The 23266-nt window shown below is 49.1% G+C and overlaps 1 protein-coding gene across 1 annotated transcript in view; it reads right to left on the bottom strand.

Moving 5' to 3' along the window:
* The window catches only part of exoc6b (exocyst complex component 6B), a 78820-nt gene that overhangs the window by 42945 nt on the left and 12609 nt on the right, over positions 1-23266 (bottom strand). Inside the window, exons 5-15 of the mRNA XM_080486069.1 lie at positions 22453-22498; positions 21339-21543; positions 12705-12902; positions 9960-10028; positions 7399-7482; positions 6371-6417; positions 6052-6172; positions 5885-5956; positions 5678-5775; positions 2226-2331; positions 2037-2146 (exon numbers count right to left, since the gene is read on the bottom strand). Coding sequence (XP_080342195.1) covers positions 2037-2146; positions 2226-2331; positions 5678-5775; positions 5885-5956; positions 6052-6172; positions 6371-6417; positions 7399-7482; positions 9960-10028; positions 12705-12902; positions 21339-21543; positions 22453-22498 — 1156 coding nt within the window. The remainder of the gene's footprint in view (positions 1-2036; positions 2147-2225; positions 2332-5677; positions 5776-5884; positions 5957-6051; positions 6173-6370; positions 6418-7398; positions 7483-9959; positions 10029-12704; positions 12903-21338; positions 21544-22452; positions 22499-23266) is intronic.

The following is a 23266-nucleotide window of genomic DNA, read 5'->3' on the forward strand; positions in this document are numbered from 1 at the left end:
CCCATTAATTCTACCTGGAGTGTCTGTTCTTACGTTAAATTCACCATCTCTGCACTCATACACAGAGCGTACTTGTGTACTTGTGCAGATCTTGGTTTAGTCTTTGTGTGGAAATGTTAAACCCAGAGAATTAATTCTGTATTTCCTAATCATAATTGTGTTTTTGTTTTTGGCCGCGGCGCCGTGAGAAGTGACGCTCTGGCTCGACACATTCGCACCCCGAAACCCGAAGCCGCCGCCGCCGCCGCCACCGCCGTTTCAGGCCGCAGGTCTTAAGTACAGAGTGTTCCGGGCCAAATTCACGTCGGAGACCAGCGCCGACCTCCGGGTCGGAGGAGCCAGCTTGTAGAGGGGAAAAATAAAACCCTGTCCTGCACCGTGGTCCAACGCTTCCTGGCGGCTGAACCACGGTAGAATGTAGAGAATCTCAACAGTCACTTCTTTGGTTCTCGAGAGGAAAATCGCAGTTTGGCAACGGGATCTTCGGTCAAACCAGAAAATCGAGGTTTCCACCGCCGATTGACGTTGCTGAATCCGAGACAACCGCAACTAGAACGGGCGCTCGGTGGAGCGCAGACCTTCGCCAACGCCACATTTGAGTTAGCATCACGAGCCTGAAACGCTGAGCGTCTCCATGGCAACAGATGCTGATAACAGTTTTGCGGTCTCTTTTTTTTTTTTTTAAAGTCGACCACCGATTCTTCAAATATTAAAAACAGTAAATTGAACCGGAATAACAAAAAAAAAAAGGAAAAAAAAGTGACTTATAATCTAGGAAATACGGTAATTTAAAAACCACAGCTGTTTCCAGACTCAACACTGATCCTTTGTCGGATCGGAGACGGAGGAGAAAGGAATATGCTTCTTCCTGCAAATCAAAAAGGGCCGAGGTCAGAGGTCGCGGGGATCAGTGACCACAGTCCCGTCTGCTTCCGGACCGGAGCAACCGGATATGGGCGGAGGAAATGGAGCGCCGGGGTCCGAACGCTGCGTGAAGGAAGGAAGTTTAAACTCTGAGAACGTCCAGCTGGACGGTTTTAACCCTTAAACGTGAACAGGAACGTTCTCCACTGTCTGTGACACGCAGAGGAAATAAAGCAGCAGCGACACATAAAACAGGCCGAAGAACGTTTAAATATAAAATATGACAGATAAGATAAATACATTAAAAACTAAAGGAAGGAAGGAAGGAAGGAAGGAAGGAAGGAAGGAAGGAAGGAAGGAAGGAAGGAAGGAAATACAAGTCAGAAAGAACAACGTGATAGTTCAGGTGAGAGTTCTGGTGGTTCTAATCACTGTGGTTCTATCTGGTAGTTCTAATGGTTCTGATTGGTTTCTATGGTCCTGATTGTCCTAACGGCCCAGATGGTTCTGGTGATATTAACAGTTCTAATGGTTTAATAGGTCTAACAGTCCTAATGGTTCTGGCAGTCCTGATGGTTCTAACGGTCCAGATGGTTCTAATGGTTCTAACAGTCCTTATGGTTCCAACGATTCTCACAGTCCTGATGTTCTAATGGTTCCAGCAGTCCTGATGGTTCTAATGGTTCGAACGGTCCAGATGGTTCTAATGGTTCTAACAGTCCTTATGGTTCCAACGATTCACACAGTCCTGATGTTCTAATGGTTCTAACGGTCCAGATGGTTCTAACAGTCCTGGTGTTCTAATGGTTCCAGCGGTCCTGATGGTTCTAATGGTTCGAACGGTCCAGATGGTTCTAACAGTCCTTATGGTTCTAACGATTCTCACAGTCCTGATGGTTCTAATGGTTCTAATAGGCCTGATGGTTCTAACAGTCCTGATGTTCTAATGGTTCCAACGGTCCTGATGGTCCAGATGGTTTTAACAGTCCTGATGTTCTAATGGTTCTAGCGGTCCAGATGGTTCTAACAGTCCTGATGTTCTAATGGTTCCAGCGGTCCTGATGGTTCTAACGGTTCTAACGATTCTAATGGTCCTGGCGGTCATGACGGTTCTCATGGTTCTAGCGGTCCTAATGGTCCTAGCAGTTCTGGCGGTCCTGCATGCGGCCTACCTGAGGTGCAGGTCCTCGGAGTACTTCAGGCAGGCGTAGATGAACTCCTTCAGCTGGCAGTAAACTCTCGGGACGAACTCGGAGAACGGAAGCTTCTTGGGGAACGGCATCTGGACCAAGCAAAGTAAAACCTTTCAAAATAAAAGACACCAACAGCCGCATAGCAGTCCGAGAAGGTTCCAGTTCTACCTTGTCCAGCTCCGGGTCCTGCAGGGGGAACTGGGCCGTGTAGTTCTGGTACTCCTCCTCCGTGGACACGGGGATGGGACTGAAGTTATCCTGGTCCAACACCTGCCTGGAGACGCAGAGCCAGACCGGATCAGAACCAGAACCGACTGTATGGTCCGGTCCAAAACCCACATTTCAAAATAAGGACTGAAGGTAAAAAACACTAAGATTTGCCGCGCTCCGGGTCTGCCTCATTCCCGGATTGGGGGGAGCGGGGTACGGGGGGGGCTCCGGGTTCTGGATGGACGGTTAACTGAGAGTGACCTCCAGGGCCTGATAGGGGTGTGCGTGTGCGTGTGCGTGTGTGTGTGAGTTGGGGTGTGTGGGTTGGGGTGTGTGGGTTGGGGTGTGGGGCTGTGTGGAGTGGGCGAATGAGGGGGGGTGCCCTGGCCACTGGCCTCCGGCTGGGCTCGCACTGAGCCCTGCGGGTCTCGGACTCTGCTGTCTGGCCGTTGGGTGGGGTGGGGGCTCCCTGCCCGGGTCCCCTTGCGGCGCCTTGTTTGGGGGGGTGTGGCCCCCCGGGTCCTAGGCCGGCCGCTCGGGGGGTGGGGTGGGGCAGCGCGGGGGGTCCAGCTGGGCCAAGGTCCTAGCGACGGGGGGACCCCCTCCCTCAGAACCCTCCCTGCCTTACCTCACCTTATATTACCCCACAATAGGGAACAGTGGGGCGGTGCCTAGGTGGGGGGTCCAGGCTACTTAATTGCGGTCTGGGTCCTCCCCCGACTTTGCACCACCCACAATTTTAACCACACTTAGTCATGCAGGGTCTTGAGGGGGTAAGCCGCTTTCGGGGTTCTGCCGCTTGTCAGCGGTAGAACGCCCGGGCCCCGCTACCCCCCAATTTTAAACCGCACCATAGACACACACATCGCATCCACCTTTTCAAAACACAAAAACACACCCTTACATACATCCAACACACATATAGGGCAGGGGAAGGGCGGGAGACGTGGCTCCCCCCAGCACCTCCCGCTGGGGTCCCGCCCCGGCCCGGGGTGAGTGCGGCTGGAGTGCGGGGGGCGCGCTCCCTCGGGCGCGGCGCTTGTGGGGGGGCTGGGGTGCGGTGCTCCTTCTCCACTTGCTGTTGGATTGGTGGAAGTTGGGATACCGCGGTGGCCGGGAGGGGGCCCGGCCGGCGGCCTGAGGGTGCGAGAGTCATCACTCCCCCCCCCGTTCCGTGTGTGTGTGTGTGTGTGGGTGTGTGGGTGTGTGGGTGTGTGTGGGTGTGTGGGTGTGTGTGTGTGCGGGGTGGGTCATGGGTTGGGTTTCCCAATCAAGACCCGGGGGGAGGGGTTATGGGGCGGGTGGATTATGAGGCTCCTGGGGGTGTAGAGTTGACTGTTCTCCGACCGGGGCCTGCGCCGGGCTTCGCTTTCCTGGGTCTGGGGGCGGGGCTGGTCCGGGGCGCGGCGGCTGGGGCCGTCTCTGCCTTACCGGGTTGGGGGGGGCGGTGGGTGGGCCTGTTCCCGGGGGTGCGGTGGGACTCGCCGCCGGGGTTGGGGGGGCTCTCGGCCCGCTCGGCCCGGGGGCCCTGCTCCGGCCTTTTCTCGGCTTGGCGGCTTGGGTCGGGGCCTGGGGCCCTGTGCCCTTTGTCCTTCTCTTGTGGGCCCCTCTTGCCTGGGGGGGATTCCTCTCTGCATTCTCCGTCGGGTGCTTTTTGGGCGGGGGCGGGGCTATCTGGGGTGGTTCGCTGGGGTCTCCCCGGGCCTGGGGGGCTTCTGTCTGCCGGGGTGGCGGTGTCCGGGCGCGGTGGCCTCGGACCCCGGGGTGTCACCACGGGTCCCCCCACAACAGTTCCGGCCACACCCAGTGGACAAGCCACACACACTCACATACACGCACACACACACACACACACTTTCACTCCTCACGAAAGGTGCTTCTGAAGTTGCTTGTTGTCTGTCATCATTTGCTCAAACTTTAAAAATCATGTTCCTCTTTTGTTGTTGCCTCTTTGTTATTTCATGTTCCTGCTTCACGTTACTGTCTAGATAGAGCTGCTCAGGCTGGTTAAATCTAGGAAATCATCTTACTGTCTAGATAGAGCTGCTCAGGCTGGTTCAATCTAATAACAGTTGGAAAGTATTTGGATGAGTGTGATTATTGCAAATAATATATGTAGCACAACAAGGACATTGTATGTTATCCCCTTTCCCCCACCCCCCTCCCCCCTCCCCCCTCGACTTTCTTCTCTCTCTTCTCTTCTCTCTCTCTTTGTGCGTTCCCCCCCGGTCGTGTACGGCAGCCATGCCAGCTTCTGACGGAGAAGGCAACAGGAGGAGACTCCAGGTCTCTCCCTGTTGCAAGACCAAAAACTGTTCTGACTCCGAAGGCTCTCAATCACATCATATTGTTGGCCCAAGCTGCCGAACAGGACAAGGGCAAAGAAAAAAAAAAAAAAAAAAAAAAAAAAAAAAAAAAAAAAAAAAAAACACTAAGATTTTAACCTGAATTTTGACATTTTTGAGTGAAGTCAAATTTAAGATTTGAAATTTAAGTTAAAATATAATAAATAAAATAAATAATAAAATTAAATAAAAAGCAGTCCCACCAACAGTCAGAACTCACGTCTTTTATACAAGACTATTCGTTTTCTTTTTTTTCATATTTTAATACTTAAATATTCTAAAAACTACATGAACAACATTGTGGACTTGTCAAGAGGAAAAAAAATACAATTTCGATGTTTTCCTCTTCGACACAAACAGCAGCGACCTGGACTAAACCGCACACACACTTAGAAATACACACAATCATCCCACTGGGGGTCATTCTGATGTTTGAGGTTTTTACCCCCCCCCCCCCCCCACACACACACACACACACACACACACACACACCCCTCCTCCGCTGGCATTCGGACGTTCCAGCGTTCCGCCGAGACGCCGTGAACCGGAGCACCGCTCTCTCCCCAACAATGCAACACAGCATTCCTGCGGCCTTCCCTCCGTGTGTGTGTGTGTGTGTGTGTGTGTGTGTGTGTGTGTGTGTGTGTGTGTGTGTGTGTGTGTGTGTGTGTGTGTGTGTGTGTCCGTTCTCACTGCTGTAAATCCCACTGGTATCACTGGACAAAAGCAAAGGTGAGACAATGGCATGTGGCTTGTGCGCGCGCACACACACACACACACACACACACACACCAACACACACACACACACACACACCAACACACACACACACTCCAGTGCCACCCTGCAGGGCGGGATTCTTACGGATGTTGTTCTGAAACACTTCCTCTCATTTCTCTGTGGACGCTTGTAAAATGTCCAAACCAGGATGAGAATGTTTCCCACAAGCCCACACTGGTGTGTGTGTGTGTGTGTGTGTGTGTGTGTGTGTGTGTGTGTGTGTGTGTGTGTGTGTGTGTGTGTGTGTGTGTGTGTGTGTGTGTGTGTGTGTGTGTGTGTGTGTACCTGAAGGTGACGTTCCACCTCTTCAGCAGGATCTCTCCGTACTGCTCTCGGATCTCCAGCAGCATGTCGAAGAGCTGCGACACCGGGAAGCCGTAACCCTGCGGACGAGCCACAACTGGTCAGACGCCGCCGAGACGCCGCGCCTGCGCCGATTGTCGCACACCGACATGAACACGAACGCGCGTGGCCGAGGCGCCATCGCCGTACCTGCAGCGTGTCGGCGAACAGCACGATGAGGTTCTTGAGGTCCAGGACCAGGTCGGGGTCGTCGCAGTAGGACTGGGGAGACAGGGCAGCGTCACTTCCTGCTTCCTGTGCCGCGTGACAGCCGAGTGTGTGCGTGTGTGTGTGTGTGTGCGTGTGAGGCGTCTTACGGAGTGCGTCCTCAGAGCCGCCACGATCTTGGACAGGGCCAGCTCCCACAGCTCCTCCACGTACGCCCTGTTGACCAAACCCTGCGTGGTGTGAAGGACGTGATCCTCCACGACGAAGAAGCTGGACGGAGGGAGGAGACACATCGCCGCTTCACACCGCAGGACTCCGGGCTCAAACTCACATTCTATTTCGCCGGGGGTCCCATTTTCTATTTTCTGGGCCGTTCTGCACATCACATCTTAAACGCGACCTCTATCAGGCCGCCCGCGTGAGCCTGATCACAAGCGACGGTTTGGGGCCCCAAAGAAATCTACTCACCCAACTATCTGATTGAAGTACCGCCGGTATCCCTCCAGAGTTTCGTGCTGCGTCAGCGGAAGACAGGATCACAGATCAGGAGAGAAAACGAGTGGAAACACAAAACCAACCAGGAGGGAAAGAAGAGAAACTCGCCCGGCCTCATGTGAAGGTCCAGCAACAGAGGACACTCCGTTTACACCACCACGTTTCAAGTGAAAACACTTTTGTTTTTGGCATTTCTAGCATTTCTCCCGTTTCCACGGAGACGGAGCGTTTTCAAAAAGTTCCTGCGCATAAACGGCCACCCAGCAACGCAAGGAAAGTTTAGTGTCTTCACTTGAAAACGTTGTCGTGTAAACGGGACCCAAATTACAACAAATACATTTCAATCCCTTATCTATAGTTTTTTTTGATTAGATAATGAATTATTCATGGTGTTAATCTGGATTACAGGAGTGCATCAGGTGAGATTAGAGAAAGAGTGTGGGGCTACAATCAGAGCGTGTGTGTGGTGAGATCAGGGCGAGCCTACAGGGACCCGCAAATCTTTGCCTTTCACCCGATTGGACTTTCATCTTCTACACAGAGGTTCTGACTTAAATAGGGATTTATTGACCCTCAGTCTCGACTCGCAGGCTCACTTTTTATCAAGCCAAGCTCAGCAAAATGGAATATTAGTAAACACTGAGCTTAATAGCTACTCGGTGTTATGAGGGAAAGCGTACAGCTCAAAAGGAACGTGTACGAGCCTGCCAGTTCGAACCGGGGGAAAAGAAAACCCTCACCGGTGGATAATTTGCAAGAGCCTCAAACCGAGATCAACTTGTATATTTCCATCTGGGTGAGTCTTACATGAAGTAGGACATCGTAGGCTCGCACACATCTCAGTACCAACAAATCAAACATGTTCAATGCTAAAAAAAAAATCTACAAATCTCACAATAAACAAACAATATCTATACATCCACACGGCTCCACATGCAGGAAAGGGTCATTTTGCCCCGTGTGACGGCGCTCCGGGGGGGCGTGAGGGTGCGTGGTCGTACCATGTTAGAGTGCGGCTGCAGCACGAGGCGCGCCTGTTTCCTCCTCTGCTTTCTGTAGTAGTTCTCAAACACGTCACGCAAACCCTAAAACACAAACCGCAGGTCAGAGTGTGGCCACCAGGTGGAGTCTGGAGCGAGCGAGACACTGTGACCGAACCACGTGCTGAAATGTTAGTGAGATTAAAGTCAAAGAAATTCACGAGAGAGACACACAATCAAACCAAATGTAAACATCACGTTTTATAACCCGACGCTGTAAATAAAAACAAGATCCAGACGTAGAATATGATAAATACTCAAAAGTCGACATTTCAAGGTTTTTCGATGGAACGTTTTCACATGAGAAGGAAAGAATGAGGAAGAACATAAAAAAAAAAAAAAACACAAACAAAACTTGCAAACAACAATCAGCACAAAAATACACACACAAACAAACATATACAGACAAAAGCTTTGTGCAAAGATGAAAACACATCCCCGCGTTAAAAGAAACAAACGCACACATGCATGCAGATTCACACACACACAAAACATAAACATACACGTAGATAAACAGAAAATAAAATTAACACAAAAATTACATTAAAAAAACCACACACAGGCCCACACAGCCACTAAGATACACACAAAAACTACATACACGGGCTCATCGACACACAAACACACATAGGAAACATGTGCTCAAACACAGATACACACAATAAAAACACACAAACATTCGGAAAAATTATCTAGCACATAAAATGTGCACACACACACACACACACACACACACACACACACACACACACACACACACACACACACACACACACACACACACACACACACACACACACACACACACACACACACACACACACACACACACACCTTTCTAAACCCGACCACTCGTATCTTTTCCTTCCATTACACAGACTTTTATCTCGCCCAGTGGACACTGGGAGATATTATTGGTTTGGTGAGGTCAGAGATAAAAGCCCCAGCCGGAGCAGATAACAACCCCCCCCCCCACCGGGGAGGCAGCTACTGACCAGACCACCACTGCTCCACAGTCACAGACCTGCTTCATACGTGTGGTGAGCTGAAGCTGCTATCAGCCTGACAGGACCTCTGATAGAGAACCACCACTGTCGGTGGACGAACGTCGTCTCACTGCTCGCCGTTAAAACAACAAAACTAATCAGAGGAAACTTTTTAAAACCACGACTCATTCGTGTTACGAGATCAAACTAGAAGAAGAACAAGTGGAAGAACCAAAAAACTAATGGGTTGAAGGAAGATGAAGGGAAATAAGAAGGAATAAAAGCAGAGCAAAGAAGAAGGTGATGAAAGAAGATGGCATCTTGATGTCACATACATATATATATATACATATATATATATATATATATAACCTGCAACCTCCCGGTTGAGAAACAACACGACCTACTCTTTTTGTATTCACAGATTTATGTGATTATTGCATCGAAAAGGAGATAAATGTCTTTGTTTTGTTTCAATCCTTCATCCAGTCAGTCCAGCGGTGTGAGGACTGGTCCGTCTCTCTCTGCCCTCCGATTCTTGACGAGTGCAACAAAAGCACATTGTTCATAGTCGTCCTGAACGTTCGGTGGAAAACGGTGGACTTTAAACATGGGGGGTGGGGGGGGGGGGGGGTAGGTCTTGATTGCAAATGGGATTCCTGGTCCAGGTTTGTTAGAAAAATAAATGAAACCCGCTACCAGCCTGTGTGTGTGTGTGTGTGTGTGTGTGTGTGTACACAAGTCGTTCTCCACATTTAACAATCAGACTGTGTGTTTGTGATTTTCCAGACGAGCCCCCTCCACCCCTCCCCCCACCCGTGTATGCCTCCTTCCTAATGGCAAATCCCCTCGTCTGCCCGCTGGCCCGTCGTCCACACGGATCAAACAGCTTCAATATGTGCGAGTGTAACAAACAAGAGGCTCTTTTACCGGCGATGCTGAAGCAAAACGAAGGAGAGAAGCCGCCCGGACTCGCCGGCGAGGCCGTTTTCTGACCCCGGGAGTGACGGGGTCGAACCTTTCAACACCTTCCTGAGACGAAACGCACCACTTTCCCCTCCGCCTTGAAGTTCCCCCTCTAATCTCTCGCTTTTCTCCCACATCTTCCTGTTTTTGCCCCTTTCACCTCCCCCTGACCTCTCCTCCTCCTCCTCCTCCTCCTCCTCTCTTTATCGCTGCTCAGCTGATCGACGCTCTCCTCTACTCCAAACACTCCCTTCCTCCCTTCATATCTTAAAAAAAGCCTTAAAAAACATCAATTTCAAGCCATTTCTTACCATTTATTCACAACTCTTCTGGAGATGTGACGAGGAGAACACGTTCATTTGCCAGTTTCCTTGTCACATCTCTAGAAAAGTTGTGGAAATGGAAAATTCTGCCTGGAGCGTAGCTGCTGTGTACCAAAGGAAAGTGGTAATAAAAACAAGATGGCTGAAATGTTTTGCACCCATGCTGAGAAGTGGAGGAGGAGAAACGCACTGGAGATTAAAACAATGAATGAAATAGGATCAAGAAACGGGACGAATCTAAACTCACCAGCACAGTGTAGATATGAAGACATCGGTAAACTGGAGAGAAATCCACCAAGTCGTGAGCTCCCGGGACCTGGAGGAGAAAATACACCAGATCGCAGTATTTTACTGACATAATAATTTACTGTATTTAATACAAATTGGCCGTTTGCTTTGTTTGTCTTTTCTGTTCAGAAAAGACAAACAACAGAAAATCCAAAAACACTAACATCCTTAGATATTTTCTTAGAATATTTTCTCCACTATTGACGAGTCATAAAGTGAGGGTACTTTAAATAAACATCATGAATTCTGCTTCCATTAGAAGTGTAACTGAAAGTCAGAAATAGAGTATTTCGTCATTGAATCTCAATTATTCACGCCTGTTTTCTTCCCATTTTCCCATCTAAAATGAGGAGAGCATAGAATAGCATAGCATAACGTAGCATAGCATAACGTAGCATAGCATAGGCATGTAAAAGCACCCATAATGCAACAGTGTTTTGGCACATCTAACTGTATTTTGATCAGAAGGTTTCGTTTAAATTGGATTTATGTTGAGATTGTCGTCCTTTTCCATAATAATTGTGGAAACATTGTCCTCATGTATACTCTGCCTCACACCAAAGGAAAAAGTCTACTTTAATTTTAGAGGTTATTATTTTGTCGGTGTTTTACCGGTCCGGCCCGTTCCAGATGAAACTGGGCCGACCTGAACCACCTTTCATTCCGTCTTCACACCCTCTGCAGTGGGATTTGACCCTTTTTCAGACGCAAATAAGCAAAAACAACCATGTGCCCTTTTGGCCTTGGGAAGAAAAAAAAAATGAAAAAATACCGGAGGCGCAAAATTCCAGCTTTGATTGAGCCTCGGACAAACGAAAGAAAAGAGGAAGAGTGAAAAAAGAAAGGGGGGGGGGGGGGGGTAGAGGAGGTAACATGTAAAATGCAATAGGTGAGAAAGACAAGAGGGAAGACGGACGACGTGGACGGAAGGTGGCGAGGGGGTGAGGACGAGATAAGGAAAACAGAGGAACAAAAGGAGCGCAGAAATATAGGAGACACTGGGGGGGAACGACCGTAAACGAAGGGAAGGGGAAGAAACGGAGGGACGTTTCAGGGGCAGGCGATGGCGTGAGGAGAGGAGGGCCGGCGGCCGGCGGCCGGCGGTGGTTGGCATCTCCGCAAGAAAATCGGCGCCAACGCGGTCGTAACCCTTCGGGCCGCGGGGGTCAGGCCTTTTGTTCCAGCCAAGGTCTTCCCGTGAAGAAGGTTGAGTCGAGTTTACAGGACGTAAATAAGCCGGGGGGGGGGGGGGGGGGGGGGGGGGGGGGGGGGGCGACAGGGACCTGAAGGCAGAGTGGCGGGGGTGACAAGTTCAGCTCCATTCTCTCCGAGCGCCATTGTGCCTGGCTTTCCTTCGGCCAGAACAACAAGCGGGAGCTCTGATCCCCGCGAGGGCCGGCTTGGAGAGTTCACGGTCCCGTCGCTTCGAGTCCGCGAGGTCGCCGTTTCAACCCTCGTCTCCTCGTCCAGATTGTTTCGTGAAACAATTACACAAACCACATTTCGAAGCATTACAGCCCAGTATTTTGAAAACAACACAAAAAAGCAGGGAAATGAACTAGAATGAACTACGAGGGTCGGTGGAGCGGCACTTTGGACCGACTGAGCTGTGAAAACTTCCAGTGAAAACGGAAAACTTTCGTTGCATTTTCCAGGTTCGGTTACACGAAAACCTTGTTCGGGATCGCTGAAGATGAAACTTTTTGAAAATGGTGGGAACTTTTAGACGATCATCCACACGGCGCAGCGTTTTAGGATCCCCAAAATGTTTTTGCTCTGCTTGATTTTTTTTTTAAAAATGGGTTCCAGAGTGGAGAAAGTTGAAAACGCCGCCTCTTCTTTGACGTGTGAATGGACAAGACACTCATTTGCGGAAAACAATGATGTCATCGCCGCACCTCTTCTTCTTTTGGGTTTAACGGCAGTTTGCATCCATAAAGTTACACTACCGCCACCTGCTGGTTCCATCTATCTACATTGTTTCCCACCGCTCTCGTCGTCCCTGATGACAGTTTCCCTTCTTCACTTGTGTTCAAGAGCATCTGTGAAGTTGCACTAACGCCATCTGCTCGCTCCAGCTCATCCGTGTTTCTCCGTTAAATTGCCCCCTATAGGCCTGGCATATGTACTACATGGTTTTGAGTCATTTGTATGGCGCCAGGTGGATGGGCCATTAAAAAAAAAAAAAAAGGATAATTTTGGCGGGTGTGGACAGAGCGTAAATAGTTGTGCACATGCTCAGTAGAGCCAATCAGAACTAAGTTTCCTCCAGGGTTTCAGGTCTCCCAGTCTATATTCTCCTGGGACTTTTATTTTGACAGTGAACGTAATAATCCAACTTGGTTGTCTGTCCACTACAATGTTTGTGTTCTGCCGTTGCTAATGTTTATAGCGGATCGTTTCATTACAAAAAAACAACTCTTGGCCCCAACATGCCAGCTACATGGTTTTCAGAGTTTTTGCCGTCGCCATGTAAACAGGAAACGTTTCTGCAATGAAAACCCAAAAACGATGCGTAGTCATTTGGAACGTTGTAAACGAGGTCTATGTCTCTGGGAGGCGTTCGGGGTCCAACCTGAATACCTGGAGGACGCTGCAGGAGACGACCATGTCGTTTCATGAGTTTCATCAACTTTGAGTTCTGAAATCTGCGATTCAGATAAAGTTTTTTATTGAATAAGATGTGTACGAGCGGCTTTCTCACTTCATCCTCCTCCCCCTCCTCGTCCTCCACATCCAGAATGCCCGAGTCTTGTTCCGACACCGGGCTGCCACCTTGTCCGCCGCTCTCCGTTCCCAGAGCCGCCGCCGCCACCGCCGCCGCATCCTTCCTGCAGCGCCGGCCAATCAGAGCCCTCGGCTGCGTGGACACGGAGCTGTCCAGAGATCGTTGTAGCTGCGCCTGGAGCACGGGAGGACAAGAAAGAAGATAAAGATCAGAGAGCGTCGTTTTGTGTTTCAGTTACTTCCTACGTTTCCCAGGTCACGTTTCAGACGCGGGCACTTGTTGCATCTGGCCGGACTTCACAGCAGAGACCGTGGAAACGCTTTCTGACACTAAAAGCAGATGTTAACCGACGATAACAGCGGCGGCGGCGCCGTCTTTGCGTGTGCCGCGGAACCCCGCCTTTAAAGTCGCCAAGACAATAGCGGATCCAAAATACCAGCAGGTCTTATGGGAAAAGCTCCGCGTTGATCCTGTCCAGTGACCGAGTGATAATGACCTTTTTTTTTTTTCTTTTTTTTTTTAGGAGACAATTTGGGGAAACGGTTGGAAACTCGAGGTCGCTGCCTGAGACCTTTGAGCCGCACCTCGTCCCATGGAAGTACCCATGAAAATGACCTATAAGAGAGCCTGAGAATACCCGAGGGGGGAGGGGCATGGCAGGAAGGGACGAGCAGGAAGGATGAAGAGTCAATGAAACCCAAAACAAAGCACGTGAAATCAGCTCAAAGTGGAAACGGGGGACAGCTTTATACGTTTGATCTATAGCCGAGACGCTACGCCAGTTTACATAATCAAACTTTACTACGGAGACGGAGGACAACTGAGGGACGCTGGAACCGAGGAGACGTAAAGCCACTCTGAACCGCATCGTCTCCGTGCACCATGTACCTGGCCACGGCGCCGACGACCCAAATACTTTGACTTGATGGGAGTTAAAAATGGCCGTCGAGTCGACCTGGAAAGATTCTTCAGAGAACAATGCTAATGTGAGCTTTATGGGAAAACAGATCAATCTGTGCCAGGAATTCTAAAAATAGCTATTTTTGTGGAAAAACAGGAAGTTTTGGTTCAAAATTAAAAGGAAGCTATTTTCCAAAAGACGATGGAAACGAGAGTTTCACCTCAGAGGTGAGGAAGCTTTAGGCCAGATCCCATTCTTCACTTCAATGAGTCACTCAGAGTGTGTTTACACGTAAATAACAGTGTTCTTGGGGAATTTTAGGTGTGACGAGACGCCGTTGGGAACAAAGATAACCGCATCAACACCGGGGAACGACGGGGGATATTTCGCAGCTCCGGTTGTTCTCTGGTCAGTGCGAAAGTAACCAAACCAGAGGATCCATCAACTGATCCACAGTCACAAGTTTCAGAAGGCATCACTCAGCTCCTGCAGTTTAAACCAACCAACATGGCGGCGTGGACAGAAACGCTCTCTTTTCTTACTTAAGCAGTTCAGAGAAACGGATTCCTGAAAACATTGGAAGCGAGAAATAAGCTGCTGAAAAGTTAAAATGTCACTTCGTGGCTGAAAGCTTTGGGTGATGCGTTCAGGTGCATCACGTAACTCTGCCTTCCGACATGTTAACGAGGACGAATCGGTCTTTACGTAAGTCAAGACATGTGGCGAGACACACTGCCCAAGCACGTCTCTCACAAACCCAAACCGATGTCTCAGCCCGGCTCTCGGTGTTTTGTGTCGGCGACTCTTAAGAAATTAGTTTTCTTTGAAATTTATCGCTTTTACTGGCTCATGTGGAATTGTTTGTAAAAATGAGTTAATCTGTGAATTCTGACAGTTTGCTTGTTGGTTCAGCCGTACTGGGGCCTCTTGGCGGCTGGTTTTCTTCCACGGGTTTCGGTCTGTGCGTTCGGCAAACCCAAAACCTCGCCAGAAAGAACATCCTCGTATAGTTGTGACCAAAACGTATTCAACATGACTAATTATCGCTTCAGACTGGCGCCAAAGCCAAAATGTTTCTGTGGGAAAATCCCTGTTATGTTGGATGGCAGTTGGGTGGCTCCACACCCAGATCCGCCTTTGAAAACCTGTGCGAACGCTTCCCGTCGTCCACCGGGCGACGGCACGTATGCCACCTTGTGAACTCCAATCAGTCGAGCGCGGCGTCGATTGTTGCGTCTCGATCTGACTCATGGGCGACAGTGGTGATGATGATGAGAAAAACCGATGTGCGTGACGGAGGTGGGTAGGCGCGGACGCAGCCCCGCAGCACAATGTGGGAGAACACAATGCCATCTTTGATCCGATGCCCATAACGTATGAAGTCCAGCACACGCAGACGAGAAGTGGAGTGAGTCACGAAAAGACAATCGGAGTAAACAAAAGGAGTGGAAAGCGTCTCGCAGGGACAGAAAACAGTGTCCTTTCAGTAGACAGGGCAAAGGTTCACAGTGTCAAAACACTGACATCCAAAAACAAAGCAGCTTGTCTAGACTGAGAGTTCTTCCTTTAAAGGGCCGGGCGGTTTTAAAATAATTTGTGTTTTGATTCGATTTATTGTCTTAATGCACTTAAAAAGTACTGCAGACCTCAGATATATCGTCAAAAAGTGAAACTTTATTGTTGCGATAGTCCTCAGAGTTAAAATGCATGTAAATAATCCCAAAATAAAAAGTAACTGAGGCTCCGTCATTCAACAAGTTCAACCCAGGTTTTAAGCCAAACAACAAAAAGCCCTATTCCTTTATAATCCCTTTAAATACTGATTTCTTGGATTTATATACACACCAATCAGTCACACCATCAAGAGCATCTAACCTTTCTGACCAACTGGAGCATGGACACACTTCCTGTCCTGGACGTTGTGGACGTGGAACCTCCACGGACCGGACTGGTTTCTCTCTACTGGATTGAGATGCGGAGATCTGGGAGGCCGAGACTGTTCCTGAACCTTTTTCTGCTCTGTGTCAGGTTGCATTACGCTGCTGAAAGACGCCGTCGGGGAACACGATGTCCATGAATGGGTGAATTTGCTCGGTGACCATGTTTGGGAGGGCGTTTCCCCCGACAGCTCAGCATGAGGTGAAAGAACTCTGTTCCATTGCTCTGTGGTCTATTTCCGTTGGGATCTTTGGATGATGGACACCTTGACTGTTTGACAGCTCTGGAACTCCGGACACAACAGACCGTGTCGGATTCTGACGAATTCCCATCAGGAACGCAGAGAAAACGCTAGAACCATTAACAGTGGGAGAACACGGACAGTCGAACGGACAGACGACCATCATTATTATTATTATCAACATTATCTCTCTGTACCGGCAAATACATGTGAAAAATAGAGGAATTTATTTTATTTTTTGTAGAAACTTTGTAGTTTGGCACCAAAATCCTGGGTCAAACCAAGAAATCGGGATTCTGTCACTGGGTTAGGGTGAGCTGTTCTCTTTTCAAATCCGGTTTTGGCCTCAAGTTAGCCAAGGACGTTTTGAGAGAAAATCCACGCATTTAAACTGCAATGGGTTTTTTTGGGGAAAACATCTGTTTTGCTTTACGCCTCAAACAATAAACAAGTACTAAAAAAATCCTTCGTATTAAGCGACTTAAGCAGGTTCCAGGGGAAAAAGAAAAAAAAAAAAACCCGATTGGGACGTCCCTCCCAAAGATCACTTTCTGGCAGGCAGACCCCTATTCAGAAATGATGGGTGTCTGGTGGCAGTGAAGTGTGGATCATTATTCGGCAGACAGCACAGAATGAGTGGCACAGCAAAGCCGTACGGGTCTATTTGGGTTCTGCCGGTGACGGTTCAATACACCGACCCAGCGGGCGCCCTCCGCTACCCCGGCTGCACGCACACGCACGGGTGTGCTCAGTAACTAGATACAGGTAATCAATCTTCCTCCACTTCACAGAACCAACAATCTGTTTCTCATTACTGCGTACGGACGTACTGTGTGTGTGTGTGTGTGTGTGTGTGTGTGTGTGTGTGTGTGTGTGTGTGTGTGTGTGTGTGTGTGTGTGTGTGTGTGTGTGTGTGTGTGTGTGTGTGTGTGTGTGTGTGTGTGTGACTACTGAATACACAGCTGAAGTTTCGGGCTCTTCTTTTGGCTGAAAGTGTAGACGTTTGAAAAAAAAAAAAAGAAAAAGAAAGGAGGAGCAGGGGGATGAAGGAGCGACGGATGTCGGTGGAAAGAAGAGGAGTTGGAAAGAGGACAGATGTTTTGGGGGGGGGGGGGGGGGGGGGGGGTGCAGTTAAGAGAGGAGGGGAAGGACAAATGACAAAACCAAGTAGAGCCAGACTCTCATTGAAAACAAACTCTGGCTCTTATCAACCTTTTTATTTTAACCCTTGGATCACTTTCCTTCTCTCTGCCCTTCTAGTATTTTCCATAATCTAGAGCAGATTACGAACAAGGCCCCCAGGTAAGGCAGGGGGAGGACACAGAGCCAGGTATGGAGCAGGAATCGCAAAGCTCGTCTGAAAAAGAAAAAGTTCAAACTCAACATGTTCCATCAACTTAACTTCACCTTCATAAAGTTCAGCAGAACGTGTGAAGAAGCCGATTCGGATTTATTAAGATTTTATCCACAAAGTTCAAACTTTCTAATCTGCATTTAAAGGTTATTCTGTAATTTAACTGGTTGGCTCTCCTGCTGTTCCAACAGCAGATTTGTCCATTTGTGTTCCCGAGGCTGCGTCGTTCTTTAAATGTCGAGACGTTTGGCCGAAGGTACATCGATATCGACTTCCTGGAAACGCTGGAACTGACCGCTCCGGATAAAATACACTTCTAATAAATATAGAAATATTTCACCCCAGCGTTTGGTTTCTCTATTTCTTCTACCGCCTCCAATCATATCATGGTTCCTCCACAGCCTTTAGTTCCTCTACTGCCCCATTTACCACCAAATCGTCTGGTTCTTGTTCTTCTACCAACAAACGAGTCATGAGTCGATTCCTCGACTTCCTCCAGCATGTTCTCGTTCTTTCACCATCTTCCACCTCCTCCCTTGGTCGTTATCCTTCTACCATCTTCATCATTATTGGTTCTTGACCTCCTCCATCCTTCCAACACGTCCTTTGGTTCCTCCAGTTCCACCATTTCCCACCACATCCTCTGATTTTTGTTCTTCCGTCTCCCACCTGGTTCTCTGGTTCCTCTACAACCGCCTCACTCCACGTTCTCCACCCAGCTCTCGTCTCCTCCTCTTCCACCCCATCCTGTAGTTCTCCTCGCCCGTCTCTCCCACACTCCCGTCATGGAATCCTCCCGTTTCCTCCAACCATCTCCCACCTCATCCTCTGGGTTCTCCTTTGTTTTTGCCCCCACCTCTCTCCCCTCCACCCTCCTCCTCCTCCTCCTCCTCCTCTCCATCCATGGGCATGTGGCAGCAGACAATAGCCCTATTGTAAGCCACCTCTCTCTCTCTCTCCTCCATCTCCTCCCTCCATTGGTTCCTCCCCCTCTTTCCCCAGATCTATTTATTTTCACATCCTTGGTGGAGGGAGCTGCAGCAGTCCGGGTGCAGAGAGTCGGAGTTAATTTGGAACAGAGCGCTGCAGAGAGACACACAGTCTGAGAGCCAAAGATACGGGGAGATGGAAAGAAAAAAGAAAAAAAAAAAAAAGAAAAAAGAAACTTAAGCAGCGCAAGAAAAAGGGGTAAAGGAGGGACAAAGGAAAGAAGAAGCTCTAATTTGTCTTTCCACAATCGTTCACTCTTTCACACGCAGTTCTGAAGCTTCTGGGTGAGCGTGCGCGCTCCGAGCCAAACATCGGATACAACAACATAATCCCAGTATCGGTATCGGCTCCGCCGGACCGCTGGGGTTTCCATAATCCCCCTTGTCATTAGTGGTTAGGGGAGTTAGCGGTTAGCTTCTTCAGTGACTGCAAGTGGATTTTCTACGCCAGTGACTCTCGAGTTGTGGTCCGACGACCCCCCCCTCCACCACCACCACCACCCGTCCCCCCCCCACACCCCCCGACTCAGGGTCGCTGAAGGGCTGCCAGTGAGCAGATGTTCAACACGCGCAATACTTTAGTTTATAAAGAAAAGAAAACAAGAAAAATAAAAGACAAATTCCTTAAACTTCACAAACATCTGATGACTTTAGTGAAGAACAGTTTTCTCTCCTTCCCAAGTCTGAATCATCTCCCTCTCATTTGGTGTTTTGATGGTGGCGATGGAGTCTCTCTAATAATCCCAAGGACTTGCTGAAGTGGGCTGAAGTCCGGTGACCAGGGGAGGCCAGAACACGCCACTCGCACCGTTTCCAGACTCACCAAAGCAACGAAAGACGCCCGAGGACCTGGAAACTAAAGTCCAACTCACACAGGGCCGGGTGATGCTGTAGCGACATCTAGAGGACACAAGCGGGTCTTTCCCTATGGGTTCAGCAGAACTCACCGTCTGGGATTTACTTCAGATTTTATTATTACCAAATTACCAAGGCTATTTTTTTTTCATTCTATATTTAATAAAATTACCAAAATTCTTGTGGCTTATTAGACAAATCCACAATATGCAGTCACCTTTGTACAAGTTTTAGAAATTGTTTCCTAAACAAAAGCAAGCGACTTACTTGATCTACAGTTTGTTCGGAAAACAAAAGTCGGAGAATCCCTCCAGTGACGATGAGAATATCTCATCAGTGTTTTCATTGAAACTTCCTCTCCCAGAATCCACACCAGAAAAATTTAAATATTTAGGATCCAGTTTCAGCTGTTGATGTTCGTCTCCAATACGTCGTCAATACCTTTTCTAAACTTGTCATTACACTCTATTACACTATTTTGCAGAACATACCCGGGTTTGTTGACATCTTGTGGACATGGAAATGCTTTTGACTGTACGCTGTACACTCGCTCTCGATTCGCACTGGAAAAGAAAACTTTGTTTTCACAACTTTTCTCGTGGTTTTAAAGACTCTTTCTTTGAGAAAGTCGGGATTTCTTGCGGGCTAAATCGCCCAAATGTTGATAATTTCACTTGAGCTGCCGCGGCGCCATCGTTGATATCCCAGAAACCCTTGCGGCACATTGAGGATGTGAAGCCTCCGCAGGTTTCCCATCGGCTCAATGAACAAATCTTAAAAAGTTGCAGAGTCTCCGTCTACTCGTCTGTCTGTCATCGGAGCGCTCCTTCCTCGTTCCCACCCTGCCCCTTCATCCTGCCATTCCAATGGGACGACCCCCCCCCCCCCCCCCCCCCCTCGACCCGACCTCTTTTAAAAAAAAAAAAAAAAAAAAGGCACACAAATAAACAAGAGGCCTCACTTTGAGCTCTGGCTACCGCAGGAGAACACAAACAGACACACTCGTATGTGTAACTTCCTTGGCCTTGGAAAAGTGAAAAACAATGAGGTAAGTGCTGAAAAGCTGGAGACGCTGTGTGTGTGTGTGTGTGTGTGTGTGTGTGTGTGTGTGTGTGTGTGTGTGTGTGTGTGTGTGTGTGTGAGAGAGAGCGAGAGAGAAAAGAGAGAGAGCATGTTCCTTGAGAAGCCACGGCGTCTCCTGCAGCGCCAACATACTTGTTTACTGGCAGAGGAACCACAGAGCAACACACACACACACACACACACACACACACACACACACACACACACACACACACACACACACACACACACACACACACACACACACACACACACACACACACACACACACACACACACACACACACACACACACACACACACACACACACACACACACACACACACACACACACACACACACACACACACACACACACACACACACACACACACACACACACACACACACACACACAGCTCCTGATTAACTGACAGACGGATTGTGACGGAGAACAAAACCCGATTGTGGCGTGAAGCTGGACGAGGGCAGGCGGTGTCACTGAGCCGCCTCCATCATGCAGCGGTGCCAGGAAACACAGGTAGAAACACTAAACCCGCCGATACGTCTCATGTTTATCATCACGACATCGTCCCTTGGCCACCGTACCGTCCAGCGGCCTCAGAGCCACCCTGCCTGGGTGAGTTTAGAAAAACCCCCATAATGCAGCAGCTCTAGCAGAGGTTTGTTTTGATGTTTGACACCAGAAGGTTTTATTAAAATTAGGCTTTACGTTGAGATTATAGTCGTTTTCTGTCGTAACTGTTTGGTTTTATGACATTTTCATCTCATACGCTCTTTGAACCACAACAAAGTAAGACTTTTAAAGTTTAAATTTAAAGGTTATTATGGTAGAAGAAGTATTAAATGCAGATTTGTAAATTCAATACTTTTAACACTTTTTAAGACCCCGCGGGACCCCTGACAAGGAAGTCTGTATTTCTTTATTCCTCAGGCCTCAGGACAACTGAACCGGAGCTGTGATCACATGCCCCACCTGTAGCCCCACCTGTAGGCCCACCTGTAGCCCCACCTCTAGCCCCACCTGTAGTCCCACCTGTAGTCCCACCTGTAGTCCCACCTGTAGCCCCACCTGTAGCCCCACCTGTAGCCCCACCTGTAGGCCCACCTGTAGTCCCACCTGTAGTCCCACCTGTAGCCCCACCTGTAGGCCTACCTGTAGCCCCACCTGTAGCCCCACCTGTAGCCCCACCTCTAGCCCCACCTCTAGCCCCACCTCTAGCCCCGCCCCCCTCCACTTCCACGTACCTGTTTCATGGCCGTCTCTCCGATCTTGTCCGAGTGCTTCCGGATGCTCTCCAGAAAGTCCCTCAGCTGCGTCATGGCCGTGTCCCGGATCTGCGTCCGCAGTCTGGGGATGTTGTCCGCCATGATGGAGCAGAAGCGGTACTGACCCGCCCGGGGGAGGCACGTCTGCTCCAGCTGCTCCAGGGTCCGCAGCGCCGGGTAGTACCTGCAGGTGACACGGCCAGCAAAACACACTTTATTTAACCAATCGCTCGGGTCAGCTGCTTTCCTCTGTACTTGTCTGAACCCCCGGGATAAGATCTGGGCCCGTCCCATGCCAAATTTGATCCCGTTTGGGAGTTTTACTGCCGGCCGTCACGCTCGTATGCGGCTAATGTGGCGTTGTAAAACTGCGAGAGGCAGGGGGAGCCTGCACAGTACTGGCCGCCTGCAGGGAGACACGTGCAAAACTAACAGACGAGTCATTAAAGAAAATAAATAAATAAGCTGTCAGAGGGGGGGGAGGGGGCTGAAAGCGAGCGGGAACCAAAGATAAACACGTCTACAAGCGTTCGCGTACGAGGAAATAAATACGGCGCGGTACACCTCTGGGAGGTTTGGCAATACAATAACCCCCTCCGAACACACGTTCTCTATGGAGGAGCGCTCGGCTCGGCTCGGCTCGGCGTTGGCTGACCTCTCGCTGCTCCCCGGCAGCCGCAGGACGGGGAGGAGGAGAAAAACACACAAACAAATGACAAATTTATGGCCAAGCAGACTTCTATCTGCAGGTCAGGCTGAGGGCAGCAGGGAGAGGGACACGCCGAGGCTGAGCGACTCGATTCAAAGCGCTCTGGCGCCATCTGGTGGTTGGAAGCTTCAACAAACGGTCCCAAGAATGTTGGGTTTTCTTCTGATTTACTGGAGTTGTGTGACTTCTTCAATATTCCCCTCGCAGAATTCACACAGGAAAAATTAAAATAGAGCCCGTTTTAGTTGTTGATGGCATCTCTAATAAATAATCCAATCTAATCCAATCAACCCTGGACGGAGACGCCCGACGCCCCCGGCGACACCGAAACGTTCAACAAGGTTCAGTTGTGCCTCGGAGAGAGTGGCAGTTTTCTTTACGTACCGTTTGGCTCTCATCTGCTCCTGAAGTCTGCTGTACATCTCCAGGACTGAGGAGGACAAGAAGCAGAACCGCAGAATGAACCGACCACGACAAAAACAGCGATGGAACAAGGATCCGGCATCAGAGCGCCACCTTCAGGCTGGGATCATTAACCATCAGCTGTTCACACAAGAAATACAACAAAGGAAGAAGAAAAAGACGCAGACGAGGAAGAAGGAAGCCGAGAAGAAAAGACAGAAGAAGGGCTGGAAGGAACGAGGGAAACAACAGACCAGGACTGTTTACGAGGCGTTTTCAAGCGAAAAAGGAAAACTTTTGTGGTTCGTTTCCACGACAACGGTGCTCAGACCAACTGAGAACAGAACTTGTTGAAGATAACCCGACTCCGTTTCCATGGAAACCTGAGAAAACGCAACTTTTCTGAAATGCTGCTACTGAGCATGAAGACTACGGCCGAAATGAAAATAGTATCTCTGTAGAAGTAGTTTACCAAGAAGAAGAGAAGAGGGAGATGAAGAAGTAGTAGTACTGGAAGTAGTAGTAGTACTGGAAAGAAGTACTTGAAGTAGTAGAAGAAGATGAAGTACTTGAAGAAAAAGAACTTGAAGTAGTAGAAGAAGAAATTCTTGAAGAACTTGAAGAAGTAGAAGAAGAAATAGTAGAAGAAGAAGGTGGAGAAGAAGCACTTGAAGTAGAAGAAGATGAACTTTATGAAGAAGAAGAAGGAAAGAAGGAGAAGAAGAACTATACCAACAAGACAGTGAGGAAGACGATGATGGAGATGGTGGATCCAGCACTATATATAGTATATATA

The sequence above is a fragment of the Lipophrys pholis genome (genome assembly GCF_963383615.2).
Source record: "Lipophrys pholis genome assembly, chromosome: 18".
Classification (NCBI taxonomy): domain Eukaryota; kingdom Metazoa; phylum Chordata; class Actinopteri; order Blenniiformes; family Blenniidae; genus Lipophrys; species Lipophrys pholis.